At 45.7% G+C, this 22785-nt stretch overlaps 2 protein-coding genes across 20 annotated transcripts; one reads left to right on the forward strand and one right to left on the reverse strand.

Annotated features, from left to right (window-relative positions):
• The first annotated feature begins 6115 nt into the window (after positions 1-6115).
• On the forward strand, positions 6116-11000 carry LOC120679035. Of its 8 annotated transcripts, XR_005676938.1 has the most exons (7): positions 6117-6690; positions 8037-8216; positions 8304-8528; positions 9569-9614; positions 9951-10032; positions 10120-10234; positions 10673-11000. XR_005676938.1 is itself a non-coding variant. In XM_039960522.1 (5 exons), the coding sequence occupies exons 2-5, from the start codon at positions 8185-8187 to the stop codon at positions 10135-10137; spliced, it is 321 nt and encodes a 106-aa protein (XP_039816456.1). In that variant the 5' UTR covers positions 6116-6690; positions 8037-8184; the 3' UTR covers positions 10138-10978. The 8 variants fall into 8 exon arrangements, 1 of the variants encoding a protein (XP_039816456.1); XR_005676936.1 differs by having other exon boundaries at positions 6118-6690; positions 9951-10234; XR_005676939.1 differs by lacking the exon at positions 9951-10032 and having other exon boundaries at positions 6118-6690.
• An 8979-nt stretch (positions 11001-19979) lies between these two features.
• On the reverse strand, positions 19980-22571 carry LOC120679744. 12 transcript variants are annotated; one of them, XM_039961398.1, is made up of 8 exons: positions 22466-22571; positions 21832-22396; positions 21711-21746; positions 21253-21287; positions 21002-21175; positions 20828-20863; positions 20505-20707; positions 19980-20053 (listed from the first exon to the last, which is right to left on the reverse strand). In XM_039961398.1, exons 2-7 carry the CDS (start codon positions 21841-21843, stop codon positions 20704-20706), a joined length of 297 nt encoding a protein of 98 aa, XP_039817332.1. In that variant the 5' UTR covers positions 21844-22396; positions 22466-22571; the 3' UTR covers positions 19980-20053; positions 20505-20703. The 12 variants fall into 12 exon arrangements, 2 of the variants coding, with proteins under 2 accessions (XP_039817332.1, XP_039817331.1); XR_005677303.1 differs by having other exon boundaries at positions 21002-21302; XR_005677304.1 differs by having other exon boundaries at positions 21253-21302; positions 21711-22396.
• Between the last annotated feature and the right edge of the window lie 214 nt (positions 22572-22785).

Below are 22785 nucleotides of genomic sequence, written 5' to 3' on the forward strand. Positions count from 1 at the left end.
TTTAAGAGCAACAGCTTTAAAACTTTACAGCAGACACATATAAAATTCTACTTTCCAGAAGCATTAGCACTATAAGCTTTACTATTTTCTAAAACAAATTATCCTGTTGGTTCAAATTTGAATAGAAAGTCAAACCATACAAAATTCTATAAAGAAATGCTTCTGAAAAGGATAAAAGTAGGCTCCTTTCTTTACTGTGTTTGTGGCCCGACTGAAGAAATATCCCATGGCCCAAAACTCAGCACTCGGCCCAGCTCTACGCTTGCCCTAGGCCAACAGCCCAAACGGCCCGACATGCAGCGCCAGCTCCTTGGCTCAGTCGGCCCGGTGGCTTGGCGGCCCAGCAGTCGGCGCACGACCCACTTAGGCACCTGCCTGGGCCGGCCACGGTCCGATTAGGGCCGATCGCTCTTGGCCGTCGGATCGAATCCGATGGTCGAGCGCCCTTCTCACGGATCAAAACCGCCCGACGGCGGTGCTCCCCCAAACCCTAGCCTCATTTCTGTCTTCCTCCTCTCGAGCTCTCTCTCTTGGTCAGTGCAAGCGGCGGCGCCGCTAGCGGCTCTCGCCGGCGTCGAGAGCTCCGGCCGCCGGCCCCATAGCCCGTGACTACGAGCTTCATTTCTTTACTTTCTTCTCCTTTTCTCTCACCCGAGTGAATCGAGCGGTGGCCTCTGGCCGGAGATGGCGGCGCCGCCGCCGGCCCCCTCGCCGGCGTGCACGCTGATCCGTGCGGGAGTGTGCCGCCGTCGAGCGGGCTAGCAACGGTGCCCCGAGCCTGCGCGCGCACGGAGGCAGAGCTACCTCTAGAGCACGGCGGCTGAGATCTGTCCGTGTCAAGGTCGTCCCGCGACGGCGAGCCGGCCTGTCGGACTGCTATCCCGCGCGGCTATGGCCGGCGGTGAGGGGCGGCGCCGAGACCCAGGGGAGTCCCGCTGCCTCATTCTTTGCTATGGTTAGGGTTTGACGACTTTTCCGATCCGAGATCGATGTATTCATTCTTTCTCTTTGATTCTTTCCCCAAATCCGAATCAATTAGGGTTCGGATCTTTCTTTGTTCGACTTGCATCGAATTTCTCTGTCCAATCTCGATCACTCTCTACTGTTAGGCTCTGGTGCCAATGTTAAAACTTTAGGACCGCAGAGGGAATAAATCGAGTGGATTTCATTCATCTTCCTCTGTTCAGAGTACATGGGAATCCTAGATCTACAACAATAACAGAAACTAAGAGGGATGAATACCTTCTCCAGTGGTGCTCGAGCCGCCTGCCATCTCGCGTTCCTCGTTGACGATCCGCTCAGGGGCAGCGACGACCGGTGCAGTGGAGACACGGAGGTGACGGCGCGGTGAAGTGGCAGCGCTGGTGGTGCTTCCCGCCGCTGCAGCCCACCCTCTCTTATCATATTAGGGTCTTGAGGTGGGGGAAGTGACGGCGGTGAACCTCGTCTCAATAGCTACCAGTCCACACCTCCTCTTTATAGGGCTGCGCGACGGGGCCCACCAGCCTCATCTTGGGCTGGGCCCCCGATCAGGGCACTTGGTCAAGGGATTAGTTGGCCGTTGGGCCAACTGGTGGAGATCAATTCTAATAGTATACTCTCTAACGACAGTAGTTAGCTGCCAGTGCTCAACTAACGCATACACACAAGCATGTATGACTTGTTCTTGTTGTAGAGCAGCAAACAGAACGAACCGATCGGTTATGCCTATATAAGCAGCTGCGTTCAATCACCAGCTGCATCCATCAATTCATCAGCATTTCAGGGTGCTGGCTGCTGGAAGGCTGAGCCATCAATCAAGCTCGGTCGATTCTCCATTGGAGACTTTCGAGTCCGAGGCCCCAAGCAGGCTAAGGCCACGGCGTCGTTGACGTCCTCGCCGCTCTCCAAGCTGATCCAGTAGCTGAAACACGAAGAAATCTTCGCAGTTGATGGCATCAAAGGCAGCAGGCAAGGGGTCACCGCTTCCTCCGGCGCCGCCCAAAGAGAAGGATCTGAAGGAAGGTGGCGGTGGTGAAGTCCATGACGACAGCACCACGGCGCCAAAGAATGGTGGCGTGCAGGCCACAACCAGTTCCTTGGCGCTGCAGGTGCCGTCGCCTCGCGTGGGCAGGCTGGGCGCCACGCACCAACGTTTTTCTTCACTGTCCATGGCAATGGGGAGAACAGCTTCGCCTGGCCAGCCGCCGGAACAAGGCAACAATGGCGGCGGTGGTGGGCAAGTTCATATCATCACGCCGAAGGCGGCGGCACTCAAGGAAGTAAGAGGATCAACGCTGCTTGGTCATCTGCCTGTGGAAGGCACCGGTGGCGGTGGTGGGGAAGTTCATGCCGCGCCGACATGGACGCTCATGGCCATAGCAGGACAACCAACGCTGCTAGGTCATCGGCCCGCCGAAGGCAGTGGCGGCGGCGGTGGAAAAATTCATGTGGCGCCGACATGGGCACTCTTGGCAGTTGGAACACCAACGCTGCCTGATCAGCCTCCGGTCGAAAGCGGCGGTGGAAAAAATCATGCCATTGTTTCATGAAAGAGAGATAAGAAGTGAGAGAAACGTACCAATGTTTCATGAAGGAATGGTCTCATAGCCTAAAATTTAGGATGTGATTGAAATTACTCATTCTCCATTGTATGAATCATCGTTATTATCATGAAAATCAAAATTCCATCTGTCCCATGCATGCACAAATTAACATTTTGTGAAATTACTATGAGACAATGGCTGTTATCTCAACACTAAATGTCATTACATAAGTGTGACGAACGAATAACATATAAATAGCCTCGGAGGACCCTTTCGTCTCCCTGGCCGCTCACGTTGCCCGCAAGGGTGACTCGGGTTGATCGCTGCCACCAGCTAGCCCCTCCTTCTCGCCTCCCACCACCTTGCCGCCGCCGGAGTGGGTCGCCGGAAGCCCGTGTGGGCATAAGGACAGCAGCAGTGGGATCTTCTTCCATGTTTTTCCCCCTCCTCGATTCCTCTTCGTTAACCAAGAAGACACTCATGGCCAAGCGGGTTCTAGAGGGTGCTGCTGGTCCTACAGACCGGCGGCCAGATCCCAGATCCGCACACTGCTAGCCGGATATAGCAACTTCTAAAAGTGTTGTAGTGGTGATCCTTCGGTTGCTCGGTGTCTCTCCCACCTTCAATTCATCGCATATTGTTGCTGCCCCCTCCCACCCTCTCAGCGCTACTACTAGAGTGGCGTCGGGCGGCCATGGCGTGCCCGTTCCTCCAGATTGAAGTGCTCCCTTCCTTTGGGAGGTGGCACCGGATCTTGGGCCGGTGAGGCCGGATACGGTCTCGCCCGGGGAGCCGACGCGATGGTAGATGGTGGTACCTCCAGGCTGCTTGTTCATTAGTTTGCGACTGATGCATATATGCATGGCGAGAGGGTCATCGGGGCCTGGCGTTTGTGCGGAAGGGAAGGAGAGGTACCTTTGGGCGAAAGCCATGATGACAGCGACACCCATGAGCGCCGTTTCTCCGTTGGGGGCGTCATGCTTCCTCCCCTCTCGCGTCATCCTCCAGGCCAGGGTGAAAACCCTGTCCTTTCTTGGACGTGCGATGGCGGCGTTTTCGGCGTCGTACCCTTCCTGAAGGCGTCGCACCTAGATGTCGTCATGGCCCCGATGATTGTTGTCTTCGGTATTCGCCCTTCATCTTTCGGCGGACTGATCCTGAAATGTGAAGTCGGAGCTGCTACGTCGATGGATGTAGCTTGGCAACGATAACACGGAGCGGGCTGTCCTTCATTCTTGGGGTCACCGGGGGCGGGGCCTTGGTTCACAGTTGGAAGTCGGAGCTGCTCTTCGCGCTGTGTTTGAGCTCGGCAACGATGACCTAGGTGACCTCGTGCCGGTCCGTGTTTAGGGTTTGCTTCGGGAAGTCGGAGCTGTTGGCTTTTACCATCTCGGCAACGATGACTCGTTGCAATGTTGTGTTGTACCGCGGCACATGGGTGGGTTAGTCATCTAGGATGGTTTGGCTAACCTTTCTTGTACTTAAAACTTCTATTCCTTCTTAATTGAAAGGCAGAGCTCTTGCCATTTGCTTCAAAAAAAAAGCAAGGGAATCATGCATTCTCCTGTTCTGGCATTGCACGCTTAAAGCTTCTATTCCTTCTTAATTGAAAGACAGAGCTCTTGCCATTACAGCCTAATTAGGTTCATTAGATTCGTCTCGCTATTTACAGACAGCAGTCGCAATACGTTTTTTATTTCGTCTAGACTTAAGTCTCCATACAGGTGCCGGAAAAAAATTTGGAATTTTGAAGTTTGCATCCAAACAGCAGTCGCAATGCAGTTATACGCATGCATGAGGTATTAAATGTAGCTAAATAAAATAACTAATTATAAAATTTGACTATAATTTGCGAGACGAATCTTTTGAGCCTATTTAACACACTGCAGGACAATAATTACCAAATACAAACAAAAGTGCTATAGTACTTTACACTCAAAAACTTTTCGCATCTAAACAAGGCCCTCATATCGGTGACCCAGTTTTTTTTGAAAACATGCGTGAGGACGTACTCTCTCCGTTCCAAAATATAAGTATTTGTTGACTTCTGCTGATTATATTTGACCATTCGTTTTATTTAAAAAAATTAAGAAAATATTATTTATTTTATTATGACATGTTTTATCATCGTATATATTTGAAGTATATTTTAATTGTTTTTATTTTTTTCTTAAATTTTTTAAATAAGACGAATGGTCAAACATGATCAGCAGAAGTCAACAAATACTTATATTTTGAAATAGAGATAGTATTTTGTTAAAAAGAATAACAGAGTAGTACAACGACGCAGCCTCTTGACCCGATCAAAATCCAGCCTGTGGTTTCGTCGTTTTGAGAAGAACGAACTGTGCGAGACACGCACAAGCTTGACTTGACCTCGTACGTATATAGTACCATTTCTCTATGTCTGAACGCTCGTGTGTAAGGCCATGTTTGGTTGTGCTCTATAAAGTTTTTGAAAAGTCATCTTTTTATATTTAAAGTATCAAATATAAATTATTCACAAAAATAATTACAGAACTTGTCTGTAAATCGCGAGGCGAATCTAATGAGCCTAATTAATCCGTCATTAGAGGTTGTTTACTGTAGCATTACTGTAGCAATTTAGCACCTAATTACAGTCTAATTATGTTCATTAGATTCGTCTCGCCATTTACAGACAGCAGTCGCAATGCGTTTTTTATTTCGTCTAGATTTAAGTCTCCATACAGGTGTCGAATTTTTTTTTTGGAATTTTGAATTTGGTAACAAACACGGCCTAAGTGGCACGCCAATGTCAGGAGCCCAAGTCAAAAGCTGGACCGCTGGGACGTCCTGATGCGTCGATCTGCAGCTGCCCGAGACTACAAATAAGCAGCGAGCCTGCATCGGTCGCCATCGGGAATCAGCTCAGCTAGCACAAGCAGGAATAATCCATCCAAGCACAAGCACAAGCACGAGCAGCCACGGCGGCCATGGCGTATGCGCCTAGGCCCCTCATGCTCCAACTCCGGCGCCACGCGTCCCCCCGCCTGGGCGCGCCGCTCTTCCGCCCGTCGCCTTCTGCTGCTCGCTTGAAGCCGAACGCCGCCGCGGCCGCTCTGCACCACCAAGCAGCAGCGGCAGGCCACCACGTCCACGACGGCGCCGCTGCGACGAGTGTGCCGGCGGCGGACCCGCTGGCGGCGCGGAGAGGCGCTCGTCCTCCTAAGGGAGACGACCCCGGCAAGAAGAAGAAGCCCAAGGAAGGCAACGGCAGCAATGGCGGGGACCACAACTAATGGCGCTAGCTTCTTCTTCAACCTTCAACGCTGTGCCGTACCGTGCTTCTAGCTAAAGCAAAGCGTCCAACAAATGGAGTTAGATTAATCGGAGCAAAAAAAAAACGTTTGTTAGACACTAGGTGTAACTAGTGCATATAATACTATTTATATGTGTGTTCCATCAGTGATCAAAAGAAGCTTTCTTTGATCTGTAAAATAATGTAAGCGTCCTATCATTTTTTTGGTAATGACTTGTCTACAGCCTGCCGTATTTTGATCGATTGGAACGGCCGGCTGATCCGTCCAACATCCAACAAAGCAGCATTTAATTGGAACGGTCCCATTCCCCACCGCCACACCACACCCACCCACGCTTTCCCCATAGGTCGTCTGCCTCCTTCCTCGGCAGATCCGCCGCCGCCGCCCCCAGGGCCCGCGCCCCTCCACGCCCGCACTACCGCAAGACACCTACCCCGCCCCCAAGGTCGTCCCCGGCCCACGTCGCGACGACACCGCAGCTCATCGCCTCCGTCGCCGAGGCCATCGGCGGAGAGGACTGCACCGCCGACCTCCCTGAGGAGCTCCTCGCCTCATCTTCGGCCTGCTTGACTTTAATGGGGGGTGATGGCGTCTTCCTCTCCCGTCCCCGTCGGCCGCGAGCGGAGCGGCCCATCTGCTGCTGCAGAGTCAGAGCTGCCCCTAAGCTTCTGGCCTCCCCCTCCCACTTCCCCTTCCCGTCTGGGCTGGAATTCCACTCCACCACCACCGCCCGCCGCCCCTCTGCTCGCAAGCAGCTTGACTGCTTCAGCACAAGACCCATCCATTCCTTTGAGGATCGCATCGCATCAGATCGGATCGGATTTCTCAGATCAGATCAACCTCTTCCCTCTCCGGCCGATTCTACTCCATCAAGTCCAGTCCAGGTAACCTTCACTACCCATTCCAATCCTTCCCCCTCCTACTCCCAGTGGCACTCATCTGATCTACCCTACCCCGGGGACCCGAGGGATTGCCCCAAACCTAGGGTGGCTGATCCGCTTTGCCTTGCCTCCATTAGCTAGCTAGCTAGCTTATTACTGGGATTTGTTTGTTTTGTACACCAAGTGCAGCGGCGCAACTCAGATCGCGTCTCTCTGTCGCGAATCCCTCCGGTTCCTGCTGTGATTTCACTTACAGGCACGGTGTCAGCTTCAGATCTCTAGGGCCCGTTCCATTTCTGGGTGGAGCGCAGCAGTCAGCTGGCTGGGGAGTCCTTTCCTGGTCTCCAGCGTACCAGTGACTGCTACTACTCGTTTGCTTCCTCCGCTCCTCAAAACAAGCACACGACAGTTTTGTTTCGCTATATATAGCCAGGAATCATGGGAGCAGCTCATCTCATTGCAACTGATTTATTTTGCAGAGCCTTTAGTGGCTCACGGAAACTGAAAGCTCTCCCCCCGTTTCTGCAGGTCAGAAAAACCGATGGCGGATTATTGCGCTTGCCCCTATATATTAACCTTTTTCTTACTCGTTTTGGACATTGGCACGCTCTTTAGCAGTTCCCTCCACCTGCAATGCAGTTAGTAGTGGGTAGTGGCAAGGAAGGAACTGAAAACCACAAAAAAAAAGTATCTCAAACTTTCTCAGTTCTTCACACTCATTCGGCCGCCACTCGCACATAAGCCTAAAACTAGCAACATGAAAAATGTAGCCCTATGTTTCTACCTGTAATAATAATAATGCACGCCAGGGAATTTTATTAATCGATTTGGCATATCGTAATAGCATGGGCCATGGGGATCCCGTCTCTCCAATACTAGCATAGACCTAACTGTCTCCACTCTCCAGGCTGGCTCTGTTGTGTGTTGAATCTAGTTTTCTCTTGAGAAGAAGGAATGCAGGAGCAGGGTCCAATGAATTCTGTCTATCTATTTGATTCTCTTCAGTTGGGAGGGACTAATCATGGTTAGATACATCTCAAGTGTGGTCAACCAACGCTAGGATAGGAACTGCTTGTTAAATCCCAATTCATATGTTAAACAAACTAGATAGCTTTCCTGACAAACAAACTAGTGCATATGTTAAATCCCAATTCATAGCTAACAGATTTTATAGCCGCATAGATATCTATATAGGATGGTATATACAGAGAACGAATGATCAGAGAATTGTCTGTTGCTGCGAATAGAATACACCAACCTGTCAGCATTTTCTAAAAATTACAGTCAGATTGTTTTCAGCGCATACACTTTGTGTTTCTGACAGTTTTGGCAATTTCCATCCATTGCAGCTGATATCACACCCAGTATGGCGGCAAATGTCGGGGAATCAACAAGCGGCAGCAGCAATTGTGCTACCTTTTGCAGTTGTGCTACCTTTTGCAAAGTACCTGTAGGAAATGGCTGACGGTGAGGATATCCAGCCTCTTATCTGTGACAATGGAACTGGAATGGTCAAGGTCATGGTCAAGGTCAGGAACTGCATCCCTTTTACCAGGGTTACATCTTTCATCCCCCAATGCAACTATACCAATTTGAAGTTGTGTTTAATTTTGCAGGTTGGGTTGGCCGGTGATGATGCACCGAGGGCTTTTTTTTCCTAGCATTGTTGGCCGCCCTTGCCGCACTGGTGTGATGGTAGGGATGGGGCAGAAGGATGCATACGTTGGGGACGACTCCAGGGACTGCCCCCTTCCTCGACGTCGGCTTCCACTGCTGCGAGAACGGCCGCCCCGTCACGTCCCCAAGTGGCGCTGGCAGCTGATGTGCTGCGATCTCCCCAGGTGGGTTGGTTCTGATTTGCTGCTTGTTGCTTCTAAGCAACTTTTTTATTATGGACAGGTATTAATATGATGTTAGATAGGAAATAATTTGCTATTAATTAGGCAAAGTACTATCTCAAAAATGGGACAACAAGGAGGGTAGAAAGGACGGCTAAATTGGTTTGCTATTAACTTTTTTTGCGCATTAGCACTTTGTATAGATATGAGTTTGTTTGTGTTGATCGTCATCGTTGATTAAGTAGATTGTGGTAGCGATCACATTGTGTCTCCATTTGAGCTTCTCTTTGTGTGAATTTTTTATAACTATTCCATATTTTGCAACATAGAAATGATATAATACTGAATTATATTATAATTATTAGGTCATGCTATCCAACAACTTAGTACATGTAGTACCAACAATTGGAAGGAAATCGAGGCCTTTTTGTTTGAGCTTCTTTTTACTGAGATAGCTAGGCAAGTTTGCATGCTTCATATAGCATATCGTCAGTAATTCAATGACTCTTTCTTTTTTCTTCAGTGCATGCATGGATTACAGTACGAGCTAGTCATATCTTGATAGGGGCTAGTTGCGGGCAGAATGGAGGTTTGCTTCATAGGTTCCTGCATTGACTCCTAGAAAATCATAGTCATACATAACCCTGCATCTCCTATTGTTTCACCTACAATTCAGTAAGCAAAATAGTGTTATTCTGCAAGCAAATTAGGGGAGTATAGCTGGCAAATAGGTGCTATGTAGCTAGTAAAAAAAAAGATGCATTCAAGACTAGCTAGCATTTGATCACAAAATAGGCAGGGGGCATCACAAAATAGCCAGAGGCAAAAATGTGTAATTAAATTGGTAAACCAGTGATCCACAGTAAGCAAAACAAGCAAATCAATTGGCAATTTTTCTCAGCATATTCATGCACGTATGTGGGGGGAACAATTGCAGTTCAGTAGTGAAATCTTGCAATTTTTTACTACATCTTTTTTTTCTCTTATGTGGTTGTCACTACATGTTACCTACATTGAACCTATTTACTGTAACATTTTTGTAGGAGACCAAAATCAGCAAAATACAGTAGAGTCAAGCAGATCAACGAGGTCAGCCAGAGAGGAGTTACCTTGTGCAGTTAGTCTGGGAGAGTTGATATTTCTATTTGCTTGGCAGGATAGTGCAATTTTCTTCAGTATGCAGTATCATAAGTAGTTCAAAACAATTAGCTGGATTATCATTCATCTACTAGACGTATGCAATGCACTAAATTGCTAGAATGTAGTCTATACGTAATGTCATTTGTTGTGTGTCTGATTGCTTCTTATTGTTGTGCAATTAAATAAATTTCCTCTAAACAGATTAGTGCAATACAGCATGCAATTAATTGAATTTCTCTAGTCAGATTAGTCCAATATAGCAAACAATTAAATGTTTTTTCATAGGCAAATTGGTGCAATACAGCAAGCAAAACAATGTTTTTTCATTCGGAGTGATATGAGGGTGCTACAATGGATTAGGTGAGAGGTGAGGTCGTGCACTCCTGATGTTTTTTAACAGCCCCTTGCACAAATTAATTTGCTAGCCTATGCCTGGATTGTTTTGATGTTTTAGATGCAGTGTGTAGAGTGAAATCGAAACCCTAGGGAGGTGGTGCATAGGTAAGGTGCAACCAATATAGAGATTTGGGTCTGCCCCCCAAATCTTGAGGCCTTCTGGCACTACACAGGTGCATCTCCTTTTTATTGAATTTATTTTCCGCATGACTGTTATCATTTTTCAGCATGAATGACAGTTTTTTGTCTAGCAGTTCTGAAACTAGTTGCACACATGTTTATCATTAGTATTTTAATAAATTTCAATAGGCATTTAAATACTATCCAACTAGCATTTCAAATGTTCACGTGAAGCAATTTAGAAAATTTTATGCTTTTCGTTATGTAGTATATAAGCGTTGCATGCAATCTTTTTCCTTAATAGGCAATAATATGATTCTGGATTATGTAAAATAATACATTTCAGGCAACACTATGTTTCTATATTATGGAATAATATGGTTCTTGATAGGCAAAACAATGTATTTGTCATCTTGCCATTAGCACGAGGTTCGGTGTTATTGACAGTTTTTTTGTTTATTTCTGTCTTGGTTTGTTACTCTTCTTTTCAGATGGTCCTACCTCTTGTCAGAAGTGGAGTGAGAAAGAACTTGCCTAACTGCATTCTACCCGTGTGTTTTGTGGGTATAGCACCCCTTCTCCAAATCAGTGCCCTCTCTCATCAGCTTGTGTGATGCACTAGTAATTTAGCATCAGCACTACACTACCAAGAGAAATGTAACAGTTTTGAGATTTGGCATATCAATATATTATCCATGCAATTTTGTTGCTTCCTTTAGTATTCAGTATGTGTGTTGTCATCTTAGTCTAGAAAGTAACAGTGTCTATGAGCTGGTAATTTTACCTTTTCCGGTGAAGAAGAGGTGGTGTGGCATTTTAGATCATGAGAGCTGGCATATTGTTCTATCAGAAAATTTATGCAAGCCGTGTGCAAGATAACAAAATTGTCATACGATCACGAATGAATTCAAGCTTTATATCAAAATTGTCGAGAATGACGAGATCTAAACCTTTGTAGTTGATCACCTTTTCATTTAAGATTATTTAACGGTCTAAAATTTATTATAAGTTCTCTATTAGCTATATAGTATCTCGTATAACTCAAGTCATATTTTGAGATTTACACAATATTAACCTTTATATGCACTGTACGAGCATATTTTTGTTATTTCTATAATTCACAATAGCCATAGCATAGAATTTTTACTTTTTTATTTTCTATACGTAAATATTTAAATAAACTTTTGGATAAAATAAAAAATATCTTTAGGAGCATATCATGGTATCACCCACTCTTAGAAACGAATTTGTAGGGGTGGGTGATGGCGACACCTGCCCCTCCCAATCAATTTCATAGTTAATATGAAATAATAGTATATCATATAGAATCACAAGTGACTGTTTAGTGTGGTGGTAAGGAACGTACGTGTGAGACTTGAGGTAGGCGATTCGACCCATGACTCGCCCTTAAAAATCATTTTTAAGGGTAAATGTGTTATCCGCCTTTAAAAATAGTATTTTTAGCTACAAAAGTTATATGAGGATACCATATTTGTTCCTTAAAATATGTTTTTAAGGGTAGGCGTATTACCTGCCGCTAAAAATAGTATTTTAGCTCCAAAAGTTAAAGGTGGATACCACAGCCGCTCCTAAAATATGTTGTCACCCACTCTTGAAAACCATTTCTACACTAGTGTAGGATGATCTTACAATCCGGTTGTCGTACGATTTGACTGTGTAAAGCAAAAAAGATCCTACTTTGGAATTTGGATCTGATCCTGACAATCTTTGTATATAACAATTAATACGACGCAGCATACACGCGGACACGGCACATGGATTTTGATGCGAGGGAGACGGGCGGCGCATCAGTGACCATATCAAAGAGTGTCGTTTCTGAACCGGTACTTCCGTCCAACACTATGATGGCCCGTTCGGTAAAGAACACACAAATTCTTGAGTGGACCTCGTACAGTCATGCCATCGAGTTCTCCGTGTCTGAACACACGTGCAGCGCAGGTGACTTTTGCAGCCGTTAAAACTTAAAAGTCAAACGCGACGTGTCCGGCTGTCCAGTCCCTCTCGCGCTCCGTACGTCCTCTCAGATCATCCGTTACAAATAGGGGCGCCATTGGCTAGGGCAGCTGCATGCATCGGATGCATCCATCCACCCACCCACCCTGCCACCCATCGACACACAAGGGCATCCAGTCCCGACCAGATCAAACCACCCAGAGCTCGAGCGATCTTGAGTCTTGACGCCATAGTGTCGTCGTCGTCTTCGCTCACCCTCCCGCTCCAGCTCCAGCTCCTGCGGTACGGAACGTCGTCCTCCAGCGTCGGGCTTCTGCGGCCGCTGTACCGGCCTTCTCCGCCTTCCGTCCGCCTGCGGGCGGCGAGAGCCCTGAGACCCATCGCGGCGGCAGCTCCGTAGTCCGTACCACGACGAAGCATCGGGATGCGGCGCCGACGACGACGGCATCGATGCAGCCACGAGTGTGCTGCTGCACCAAGTGGACGACGCGGTTGCGGCGGCCGAGCTGCGGGCGGCGAGGCCCGTGGGCCGCGCTCCGCAGCCTCCCAAGGGGCGCCCTGGGAAGCCCAAGGAAGGCGGCGGCGGGAAGGTTCACGCCGCGCCGACGTCGGCGGCGGTGAAGCGCGTACCACGAGCCCCGGTGCCGCCCGGTTTGCCCAAGGAAGGATCCGGGGCCAGGGCGGAAAGATCCACTAAACGACAAGCCAAGCAACCAATTGAACGGACGGAATAGATGATACGGAGCAATAAAAAAGTCCAGTAAACACAAGTAGATTTATGACTTGAAGTTCACAGATAGAATAAAAAAGTCCAGTAAACACAAGTAGTGTCTTAACTACTACCTATACGTATTTTCAGCATTAAATTAACAAGCTTGATTTGTATGCTATTGTGTTTCATCTCTAACATTACAGGTCTACAGTATCCTCTTATACTCTGATCACTTTCACTGTGTAAAAAACAAAATTAGGTAATACGGCATTAGTAACGGGCATAAGTTGTCCGTTACAAGGAGCAATAAACCATAACAAAATTTAATAAAGCTCGTTACCAATAAGACCCCAAGCCGTGCCCGATTTGGGCAACAATGAGGCTCGTTGCCAATGACAAGATAGAGGTAACGGATTTCATCTACAACCGTTACTAATATCATTGGTAACAAGCTTGTTAATGACCATTACCAATGATTTGATAATGGTTACAGGCACATTTTGCCCGCTACAAATGATTTTCAACGAGTAATGGTTGTTGTTAACGGTTGTTACCAATAAGATAAATAATGGTAACGGATATTAGTTGCTCGTTACTCCAAGTCATATGGAGGAGCTTCTTTATTTGAAAATCACCTAGTAACTTCCTGTAACATCCCGAAAATCCGCCCAAATAAATTGCCCGCTAAAAATATTTTTTTTTCAAAATATTTTCATCGCCGAGCTCGAATCTTTTCCGGCAATTCGTCGTCCGGTCACCAAAAATCTAATATCTGTCCTGACACCGAAATCAAGCATCGTTTAAACTTTCCCTGTTCTCCTCGTTTCTCGTGCGCGTCGCTTCTCGTCGACGCCACGCCCGGCTTGCGACCGACGCTGTGAATCCCGTCGGCGCCTCCTTTTCTTTTTCTCCTTTTTCTCTTTTTCTTTCCTCTCCTTTTTTTTCTCCTTCTCTTTTTCTCCCTTTTCATTTTTCTTTTTCTCCATTTCTTTTCCTTCTTTCTTCTCTCTCCCTCCCTCCTTTTCTGCACACGCGCAGCTCTCTTCCTGTGTTACCGTCCACGCGCTGCACGCGCGCGACTGTGCGCCCACGCGCACCACGCGGCCGGGATGCTCGCCGGGCCGCTCGCCCTGCCCGACTCGTCCCGTCGCCTTGTGCCGCCTCAACGCCCGAGCTCTCGCACTCGCTCGCGAGCAGAGCCATGAACGGCGCCCCGCCATTGCCGCCGGCCATCGAGCAACGTACAGCGCCCCTCCTCCCCTGGCCACGCCTCCCCGCTACGCGCCACCGCCCACCTGCGCGCATCCACGCCGCCGTCGCCTTAGCGCCACCGAATCGACCCCACCTCCATTAAAGCTCAGCAGAGCTTGCTGGCCGCCGGCCACCAGCGCCCCCCCAGTCTCCACCGCCTTTCCTCGCTTATAAATAGGCCGGCGCGCAACTCTCCCCCACCACAACCGCCCTCACCACCGCTCGGCCCATTCCCAAGCCTGCAACGCCGCCGCCACAGCCATAGCCGCCGCTCTCCGCCTGCCGCCGTGGGCAGCCCGCCTCGCTCCACCCCAGCCCGAGCCACGGTGGGGAATCGAACCCCCTCGCTCTCCTCTCCCTTTTCCCCTCCTTCCCGGCCTCCCTAGTGTCCCCAGGGCAGCCGGCCCAAGGCTGCCCCCCCCTCCTGCGCCTCCTCTGATCTGCAGATCGAGAGGAAGAAGAAGATGACAAATTTGCCAAAACCCCCTCCCTTTCTTTCTATTCTATTAAGAGCCCTCCCATCTCTCTAGTTCTTTTACTAAAGGGGCCCTCCTTTCTTCTTTTTTTTCAGAAACTAACCCTTCCACTATACAAAATATTCATAAATAGACCCCTCCTATTTTCTAGAGTGATCCTAATATTTCTGGAAATTCTAATCAAGCCCTTACCACCTCCAAAGTATTTACCAATAGGTCCTTGGATCCCTGTGTGGCCCCTAAACACCTCGTTAATACATCATTTCATGAGCCAAACATTCTCCCGATTGACCTGAAATTTGACCATGCCATCCCTAACATAATTTCAGCTGTGCCATTAGAAAATCTCCTGAAAATAGTCTTCCTATCTTCATTTTTCCTGATTCGAGCTCAACGGTAAAACCTTTATTTACTTTTTCTTTATTGTGTGCTTGCTTGTGTGCGTCGTAGATCACGGTGTGAACGAGGGAGAACTCGTCGACGAGTAGTACCGCGAGCAAGTGTGCGAGGACTAGTTCCGTGACCCCGAACCCGAAGGACAGTACCTCGATCATTATTTCCCGGACGGCTTTGAGAACTGCAAGTTCAATCTCATCCTTTGATGCATATTTTGTCCCAATTTTATAAACACAATCTATTAGCCTATTTTACAAAACTGCATATATTTTGCTGAAAACATGGTTGGATAGCCACCCCTTGATTTGTGATAACCATTCCTTGACCACATAGATTAATGTCTAAATACGTTTTATTCTATTTGGATGTTAATCGCTGCTAGAACGCTTAGTACCTTGAACATGGTACGACTTGTTTTATAAAAGTAAAATGTGTGAGTGTGTGGGGAGGGAAAAAATGTGGAATTTTTGGAAACTAAAAGAAAGATGAGTTCAGATGAGATGGATGGCACTTCTGTGTGAATTGCCAAAAGGTGGGCTCGTACCTGTGTGGTTGAGAAAAGTTGGGTGATATCCATCTTGTCACAATTAAGGACCGAGTTGATGTGTCATTTTGTCTAACACCACTATCATGCAAACCACTCGACCGTTGTATGTGGCAACGGCTTAGCATAAACCCCACTAGTTAGTCTGATAGCCATCAGGAGAGCTGAGAGCAACGGATGACCAAGGAGAAGGGATAAGCTCTGTGTGACTTATGCCCCGGTAAAACCTCGGTGATAGGTCAATGACACCTTGGTGGATTCCGTGGTGGCTAGTCAGGTTTAGCTAAGGTGGGTAATGGCTTTGTTGGGATCTGCACCGACACTAAGGTGATCGTGCTGTGGTATCCCGCTTGTGGGTAAAGTTGCACACCTCTGCAGAGTTAAAATCTATTCGAATAGCCGTGCCCACGGTACTGGGCGAGTTATGGCTTGGTCACACAACTAGTATTTCTTCTGGGAATAGACGAGTTGGCGTGAGTTGTTTTGGAAAGTGTCCAGCAGCTGTGCCGTGTGCTACGGTGGACGGGGAGTCCAGTAGCAACTCATAAACTGGGATCCAATGTGGATCAACCCCGTGCAGTGACTAAATATTTGTTTTAAGAAAAACTTTGTTTCAAAATAAACCCATGCATAAAAATTAGCTTTCCGCAAATAAAACCCTAGCCTTATCATTGATCTATCCTGTGCATGTATTCTATTTATACCCCCTCCGTGGGTGTGGTTGGACTTACTGAGTACGTTTGTACTCACCCCTTGCTTAATTTTTACAGAGGAAGATCCAGACTTTATTCCCGAGGACGTTGAGTAGGGGTTCCGTTCTGCACCCAACCTTGCCTGTGGATAGGGTCACCCGCAGTAAGCTCCGTATGGCGCAAGACTCTGATGACCTCTTCGTGCTTCATGTTCTTGTTTGGGTTGTAGTTGTTGTCCTCGCTATAGTGGTGCTTCATTGCCCATTACCGCGTAGAGTTGTACGGTGATGTACCATCTGATGTAATAAATGTTTTATCAGCCTCCTGGGACTGATATTGTATCACATTTAAGTCTTCTCTTATGAGGGGACGCTTCACTTCCTCTTTGGACGTCGCCCTTCAATGCTCTTGCGCGGGCCGTTGATGTTGCGCCCCTCTAGATCCGGCATGTGGCTATCATCACCGCTCCTCATCTAACACCGGCGCCCCTCCCCGACGCGGACCCGGTGCCGCCGCCGCTGCTCCTCCTCCACTGGCTCGGCCTGCTCCACCGACGCACCTCTTCCACCGATTCGGCCTCCTCCATCGACGGCCTCCTCCATCGACGGCCTCCTCCCGGGCCTCGGCATCCTCCTCCGAGATGAGTCCTCCTCCTTATGCCCTATGGATGCATGGATTGATGAATGTACGGTGCGATATAGTGGTGAGAGCAATAATGTTAGTTTATTCATACATGTTGGTTTATGGATCCATGATATTGATGAATATATGCTCACTGTCAATTTATGTTGTGATATGTTATTGATATTTTTTTAACTTTTATATATATGAATGAAGACATGAATATTAACTTTCGTATATTAATATTGATGTTACTTATTTGCAGCAATGATTTGGCCCCAAGCATTGGAGCGTCGGGCCAGAGCCCGTTGCAGGGCTTGCGAATGGATGGCACTCTACTAAGGTTTAGGTTGGCTTCTATGGTTTATGCCCTATTTATAGAACCACAAGGGCCATTTTCATTGTTGGCCAAGTGCAACCTTTGGAACCTCCAGCTACAAAACATCTTGTAATTAAGTAGAAGGTTCTTAGTAGACACTATTTAATGGTAGAGTTTCATGTATTTCCATGGACATCCCCAATATGAAAAAATAATAATGCATGTCCTTTGTTCTGCATGTTGTTATAAAAAATTATCAGAAATATTTAAAATAAATTAAAACAACTATATAATATATATAGTCAGTACCATTTAAGGAATATCATAATTAATTGGCATGTGTGTGCCGTCCTCTCTAAAAAAAAGAAAATGGCATGTGAGCCTTAGTTTTGAGCCACTACACCAGCTCCGTCAGGCCCATGTGTGAATGGAACCGAGATTTTTTGAGATGAACGGGCGTACTAGGTCCATAACTGTGCAGGATGTTTATTCATTGTGCGACTAGCCGTCATACTATCGTACATATCCATTGAAAATAATAATATTCTAGAACAAAACAAAATGTTCCAATACAAGATAAAAGAGCATTTTATTTATTTTATTTTGGAACATTCTATTTTATTTATCTTGTTTGGGTTATTTTTATTTTATTCTGGAACATTGTTTTGTCACCACGACTCTGACCTGTTCAACACATTTGCATGCTATAAGGGGACTCTGGTCGGGCCTAGTCAGTCCACGACCACAGCCAGTGCCTACGTAGTTTTTGAATCGGTAGCACACGCGTAAGCTCTGACTTGGATTTGAGTACATTCCTGGCTGTGTCTGAACAACCTGGTTAGTCAAAGTCAATGAAGGCCCCTCGTGCTGCCATACTCATCACTCGGCTACAAGCAGTGTGATTAGGTCTCCTCCAAAGGAGTGGCGACGTCGGTGGCGAACGTGGAGGAGAGAGGACGGAGAGAGAAGTGACGAGAGACTGGCGTGGAGAGCTTCATGAAACGTGCGTGTGAGAGGGGAAGACGCATGAGATAGGTTACTGATCCATCGCTAGCGAGATGTTTTTTACACTATTCATCAAATAAAATATTATTTTAACCGGCAAAGTCGCCCCTTGTTGAAGGAGCCCTTACAAGTAGAGCTCAACCACCCTCTCCGCTGCAGTAAGGTTGGAAACGGGTCGGATTTGCACGAATACAGATTCGGATATCTCGAATAACCGTATTTATGTTCCCTTCCAGATTCTATCTCTTAGAATAGAAACAGATCGAATTCGCACAGATACGGATTCGGATATCTTGGATAATCATTTTCCTATTTTCTTACCATTTCCATCCTTGCTGCAGGTAGGGATGTAAATGGTACGGATATTTCCCGACTGTATTCGAATTCGATCTGGTCTGAAAGAGTTTTTAACTGTTGGTATCCGATTTTGATTATTCAATATCCATAAGCGATCCGTATCCGAATACTCAAAAGTTATATTTTTATGATGTCGACATCCATTGCAATCTTATCCGGCAAAAACTAGTACTATCTGTATTCGACTCCGTATTCGAACAAAAATATGAAAACAAATACGATATCAGTAATATCCGTCCTTGTCCGATCTGTTTACTCCTAGCTGCATGCATGAACGAGATCGAGGAGGCTTCGGCTCAGCCATCAGAGCAAGGGATACGAGAGCTTGAGCCATCGACAGCCGCCAGCTCGCCCAGCAAGCAGCGCACGGCCCGCCATGGCCGTAAGGCCCACCTTAGGTCGAACCAACTTTGATCTAGTGGCCCAGCCCAGACCAATTGCAGGTTGAATTTTATCGAGGTTTTTTTCCAGCTTGGCGTGGACTTTTTCTTTTGAGAAATGGGTCCTTCCAATAGGCCCCAAAATAGGTAGCCTTTTCGTTAGATCAACTAAGGATGGATTCGGATCGAATACGGATGAAATCGAATCCGGATATCATCTTTTACCATATTTTAATCCGAATACGAATACGGATCTTATCGAATACGAATGTAAAACGAATAGTTCGAATCCGGATACCTTGTCGATTCGAAACATAGCGTTGTCGCTAGTATCAATTTATTTTGTCAATAATTTTGTAGTGGATCGAAATCATTATACAAGTAGAGAGTAAAAAATTAAGAGATAGCTAATAAAAAAGAACATATTTATTTATGTACTAGCATAGTGCATGTACATTGCTACGGGTAATATAATAGATTTACATAATATCATCAATAAAGTAATATCATCAACTTTGTGCTCGTTTACTCCACATATAGTCCGTGTTGTGGTCATACGAGGTATTGATTGTCCGGAATCCGGTTGATTTGTCCGGGTTCGAGTTAGGATTTATCGATGAAAGGCAATCCGACTCGCATACGAGATAAACTAAGGCCCATCTGTCAATGGCACAAGACGGACCAAACCAAAAATTTAGATGAAAACCTTACTCGCTTTAGTAATAGGTATAGATAGCTTTTTATATTAAATATAACAATTTTTAAATGCAAAGTAAGTAAAATATAATAAAAGTTTAAGTATAATTAATATATACAAAGGATTTCACCATTAAATAAATAAGAGATTTGACTCGTATAAAATAATTTTATCATTAAATAAATATAATAAAATAGTTAAAGAAGACAATTGATTAAGTGACTGACAAAAGCAAAAGGAGCTCAATATGTTAAAAGAAAAAAAGGAGCAGAAGTGTGGCTTCACTGTTGACTCTTGCTTCAGCCAACGCCTCAGCCTCTTTAGCTGCATTAAGAGCACTGGTGTAGAACTCCTTCTGAGCTGCAAGTTCAGTCTCTATTGTTTCTTGAAGCAACTTCTCAGTTGCTGCCTTGTCTCTCTTAGTGATCTCAACCTTAGTCTCCTCGACCTGTTTAGTCAGAATTTCTAAGTGCATGCCTACTTTTGAGGACAGATAATAAAAAACTGATGAAGACAACATAACATCATGTTCAGGAAACAGAACTAACTTCACTCATCTATGCAAAGATAATAACGGGACAAAAACTTGTATAATTGCAACTAAATCATAAAAAATGTAAACAGTACAGGTAAGCTTTGATTGTAAGCTTGAAATTACCTCATGAAATACAGTGATGTGAAGTTATAAACCACAATTTAAATAAAATACAGCATCAAGTCATAAAAGAAGTAACGCAAAGGGATTTTGTCTGTATTCATATTATGAAATCCAGCAAAGACATGTATTTTTTCGTGCTGTGCAAGAAGGTAGGCAGAATTTAATTACTTTGCATCGCAAAAGTCGATAAGAACTCAGTTAGGATTATATTAAATATATACAAAGTGCATATTCTTTTTACCTGGATCTTTGAGTTCAAACGTTGTTTTTCTTCTTCAAGCTCACGAACTAGCTTCAACAGAAGAACAAAAAAGTAGCATAATTGGTCATACTGAGGAAAGCATTTTGTTGTCTGGACATGGCGTAAAGTTTTATTCCATGCCTGTGCCCTCAGTTTTCCAATTGTAGCTTCTTGAGCAGCTTGCTTTTTGGATAACTCCTCACCTAGTTCATTAGTAAAAATTAGATGAAATCAATTGATGGCTCAAAACCAATTCAAAATGGAGAGGAAATAATTAATGGGGACCTAATTGTGCATCTGGACTAAAGCAACATAAGTAGTACATGCTTGGATAAGTGAAGCTGCATTCTCTGAAATTCCTACATGGTGTAGGTAGATACAATGAGAACAAATGTTCAGTCAAATTTATCCACTAAAATTGACCTTTGGTGCACAAAGGCAAGCAGGAACAGCAGGAGGAGCAGTGAGAAATTTCATGGAACAAACGAGAGTGTTACCTTTTTGACTTAAGAGGAATAGTGCCGAAGCAGCAGTATATTTTTTCCCCTCGAAATGGAGGGAGGGTAGAGGCGGCACAGTATGAGAACATCTGACTCATGTGGAGGAGATTGGCAAGGAACAGTATGTGAATCAGAGACTCTATGGTCCAAGAGACGGCCCCCCTTCTTTGCCTGCACCGGACCAGATCAACACCGTTGCGAAGGAATCGTAGAAATTTTTGTTTGATTATTTTTGGACATACGAATACCAGAGTGGCTTCTTCCCAATATAGACGTACATGTCCTGCAGGATTTTTAACTGAAAAAATATTAGTACTATACTACATGGCTAACAGCAATAGAATTTGGAAAATTGGTCATCATTTATATATTTTTTTAAGGCTGCATCTAACTACCATATGAGAAGTGAAACTTACTCTGGAAGAAATCTCTGCCATTTAACCTATAATCGGCAAGAATGTGAACAATAGATGGTAGGTACATCCGAAAGGAAATAGCTAAAACTCATGTGGAAACAATGGATTGTGGCAGCTCAAAAGCAATGACAAAAGGTAACAGCAAATATAAGCATAATTATTCTATAAATATATAGTTGCACACTTATTTCTTCTGCTTCAAAAATTTCACTGCACCTACAACCTATGATGCGCAATCTCAATAGCATAAGAAAATAATTTAGCACACAAACATTGTTTTTCCTTAGTACCTGCTTGGATAAGTGAAGCTGAATTCTCTGAAATTCCTGCATGGTGTAGGAAATTAAAATAAGGACAAAGATTCAGGCGAATTTATCCACTAAACTAAGGAAGAGACTAAATTTGCCTTACCATTTGGATCATAATTATCTCTAGTTCAAATTTTCTAACTATTTATCTACCTACAACTTTATTCACCAATTTTCAGGTCATGGAGGAGCCTGGTGCCTCCTCCATCTGTAGCCATTGTTTGGCTTCTTGGACGTCACTTCCAATAACATGTTGCCAAGATTCAGGACATCCTATTGCATCAGTGGAAGTAGCGAGCATGAGTTGCAGGCACATTAAATGAAATCATCTAATTGATGAAAAATAAAATCCAAAAGCCACGTAACAAACACCAAGCAAAGAGAATGCTCTGGAGATGCAAATAAGAAACTGGATATGTGCGCAATGCCAATTTTGTAAACATATACTAGGGTGGGGGAATCTGACCTAGTAGAGAAATAGGCATTATTAGGGCACAACGGGGAGATCAGACAACCACTATCCTCATGTTGTTGTCCCTATTCACCTCATGAGCATTCCGTCGAACGCTTTGCAGGCTATTTAGTATATGCACTTGAATCATGATGACTGCAGGAGGCACCAGAGAACGACACAAATGTAGGATCGCGGCAAACTGACCTACCGTTCACTACGTAATGAAGGAGGCAGAGGTTAGAGGTATCAGGGTGGGCATAAGCAAGGGAAGGAGAGAGCTCACCTTGCATTGGAATTCCCATGGCCAGGCATTGCTGCGGCTGCCCGCTGCTCCTTCCACGGTCTAGCTCTATCACAGACCGATGGATGTCCTCATGACCATGAGCAACCTCAACAAAGCCCACAAGAGAGGGATGATCACTGGCTTGAAGAATGTCACATTTGACAAGAATAAACTATGCAAAGCATGTCAAGCCGGAAAGCAAGTTGCAACACATCATCCCATCAAGACGATGTTGTCTACCTCCAAGCCGCTCGAGCTACTTCACATGGATCTTTTTGGTCCAACTACATACAAGAGCATTGGTGGTAATCTCTATTGCC

Source organism: Panicum virgatum, chromosome 6N, assembly GCF_016808335.1.
Source record: "Panicum virgatum strain AP13 chromosome 6N, P.virgatum_v5, whole genome shotgun sequence".
Taxonomy (NCBI): domain Eukaryota; kingdom Viridiplantae; phylum Streptophyta; class Magnoliopsida; order Poales; family Poaceae; genus Panicum; species Panicum virgatum.

Bases quoted from the DNA above. Each gene is read 5' to 3' on its own strand.
- LOC120679744 (XM_039961397.1), bottom strand. The intron at 21,303-21,710 runs GTACTAAGGAAA...ATATTTTTTCAG, and splicing joins AGCTTCACTTATCCAAGCAG to TTAAAAATCCTGCAGGACAT. The intron at 20,864-21,001 runs GTAACACTCTCG...TACACCATGTAG, and splicing joins ATTCCTCTTAAGTCAAAAAG to GAATTTCAGAGAATGCAGCT.
- LOC120679035 (XM_039960522.1), top strand. From the start codon at position 8,185: ATGGAACTGGAATGGTCAAGGTCATGGTCAAG. The intron at 8,217-8,303 runs GTCAGGAACTGC...TTAATTTTGCAG, and splicing joins TGGTCAAGGTCATGGTCAAG to GTTGGGTTGGCCGGTGATGA. The intron at 8,529-9,568 runs GTGGGTTGGTTC...ACATTTTTGTAG, and splicing joins ATGTGCTGCGATCTCCCCAG to GAGACCAAAATCAGCAAAAT.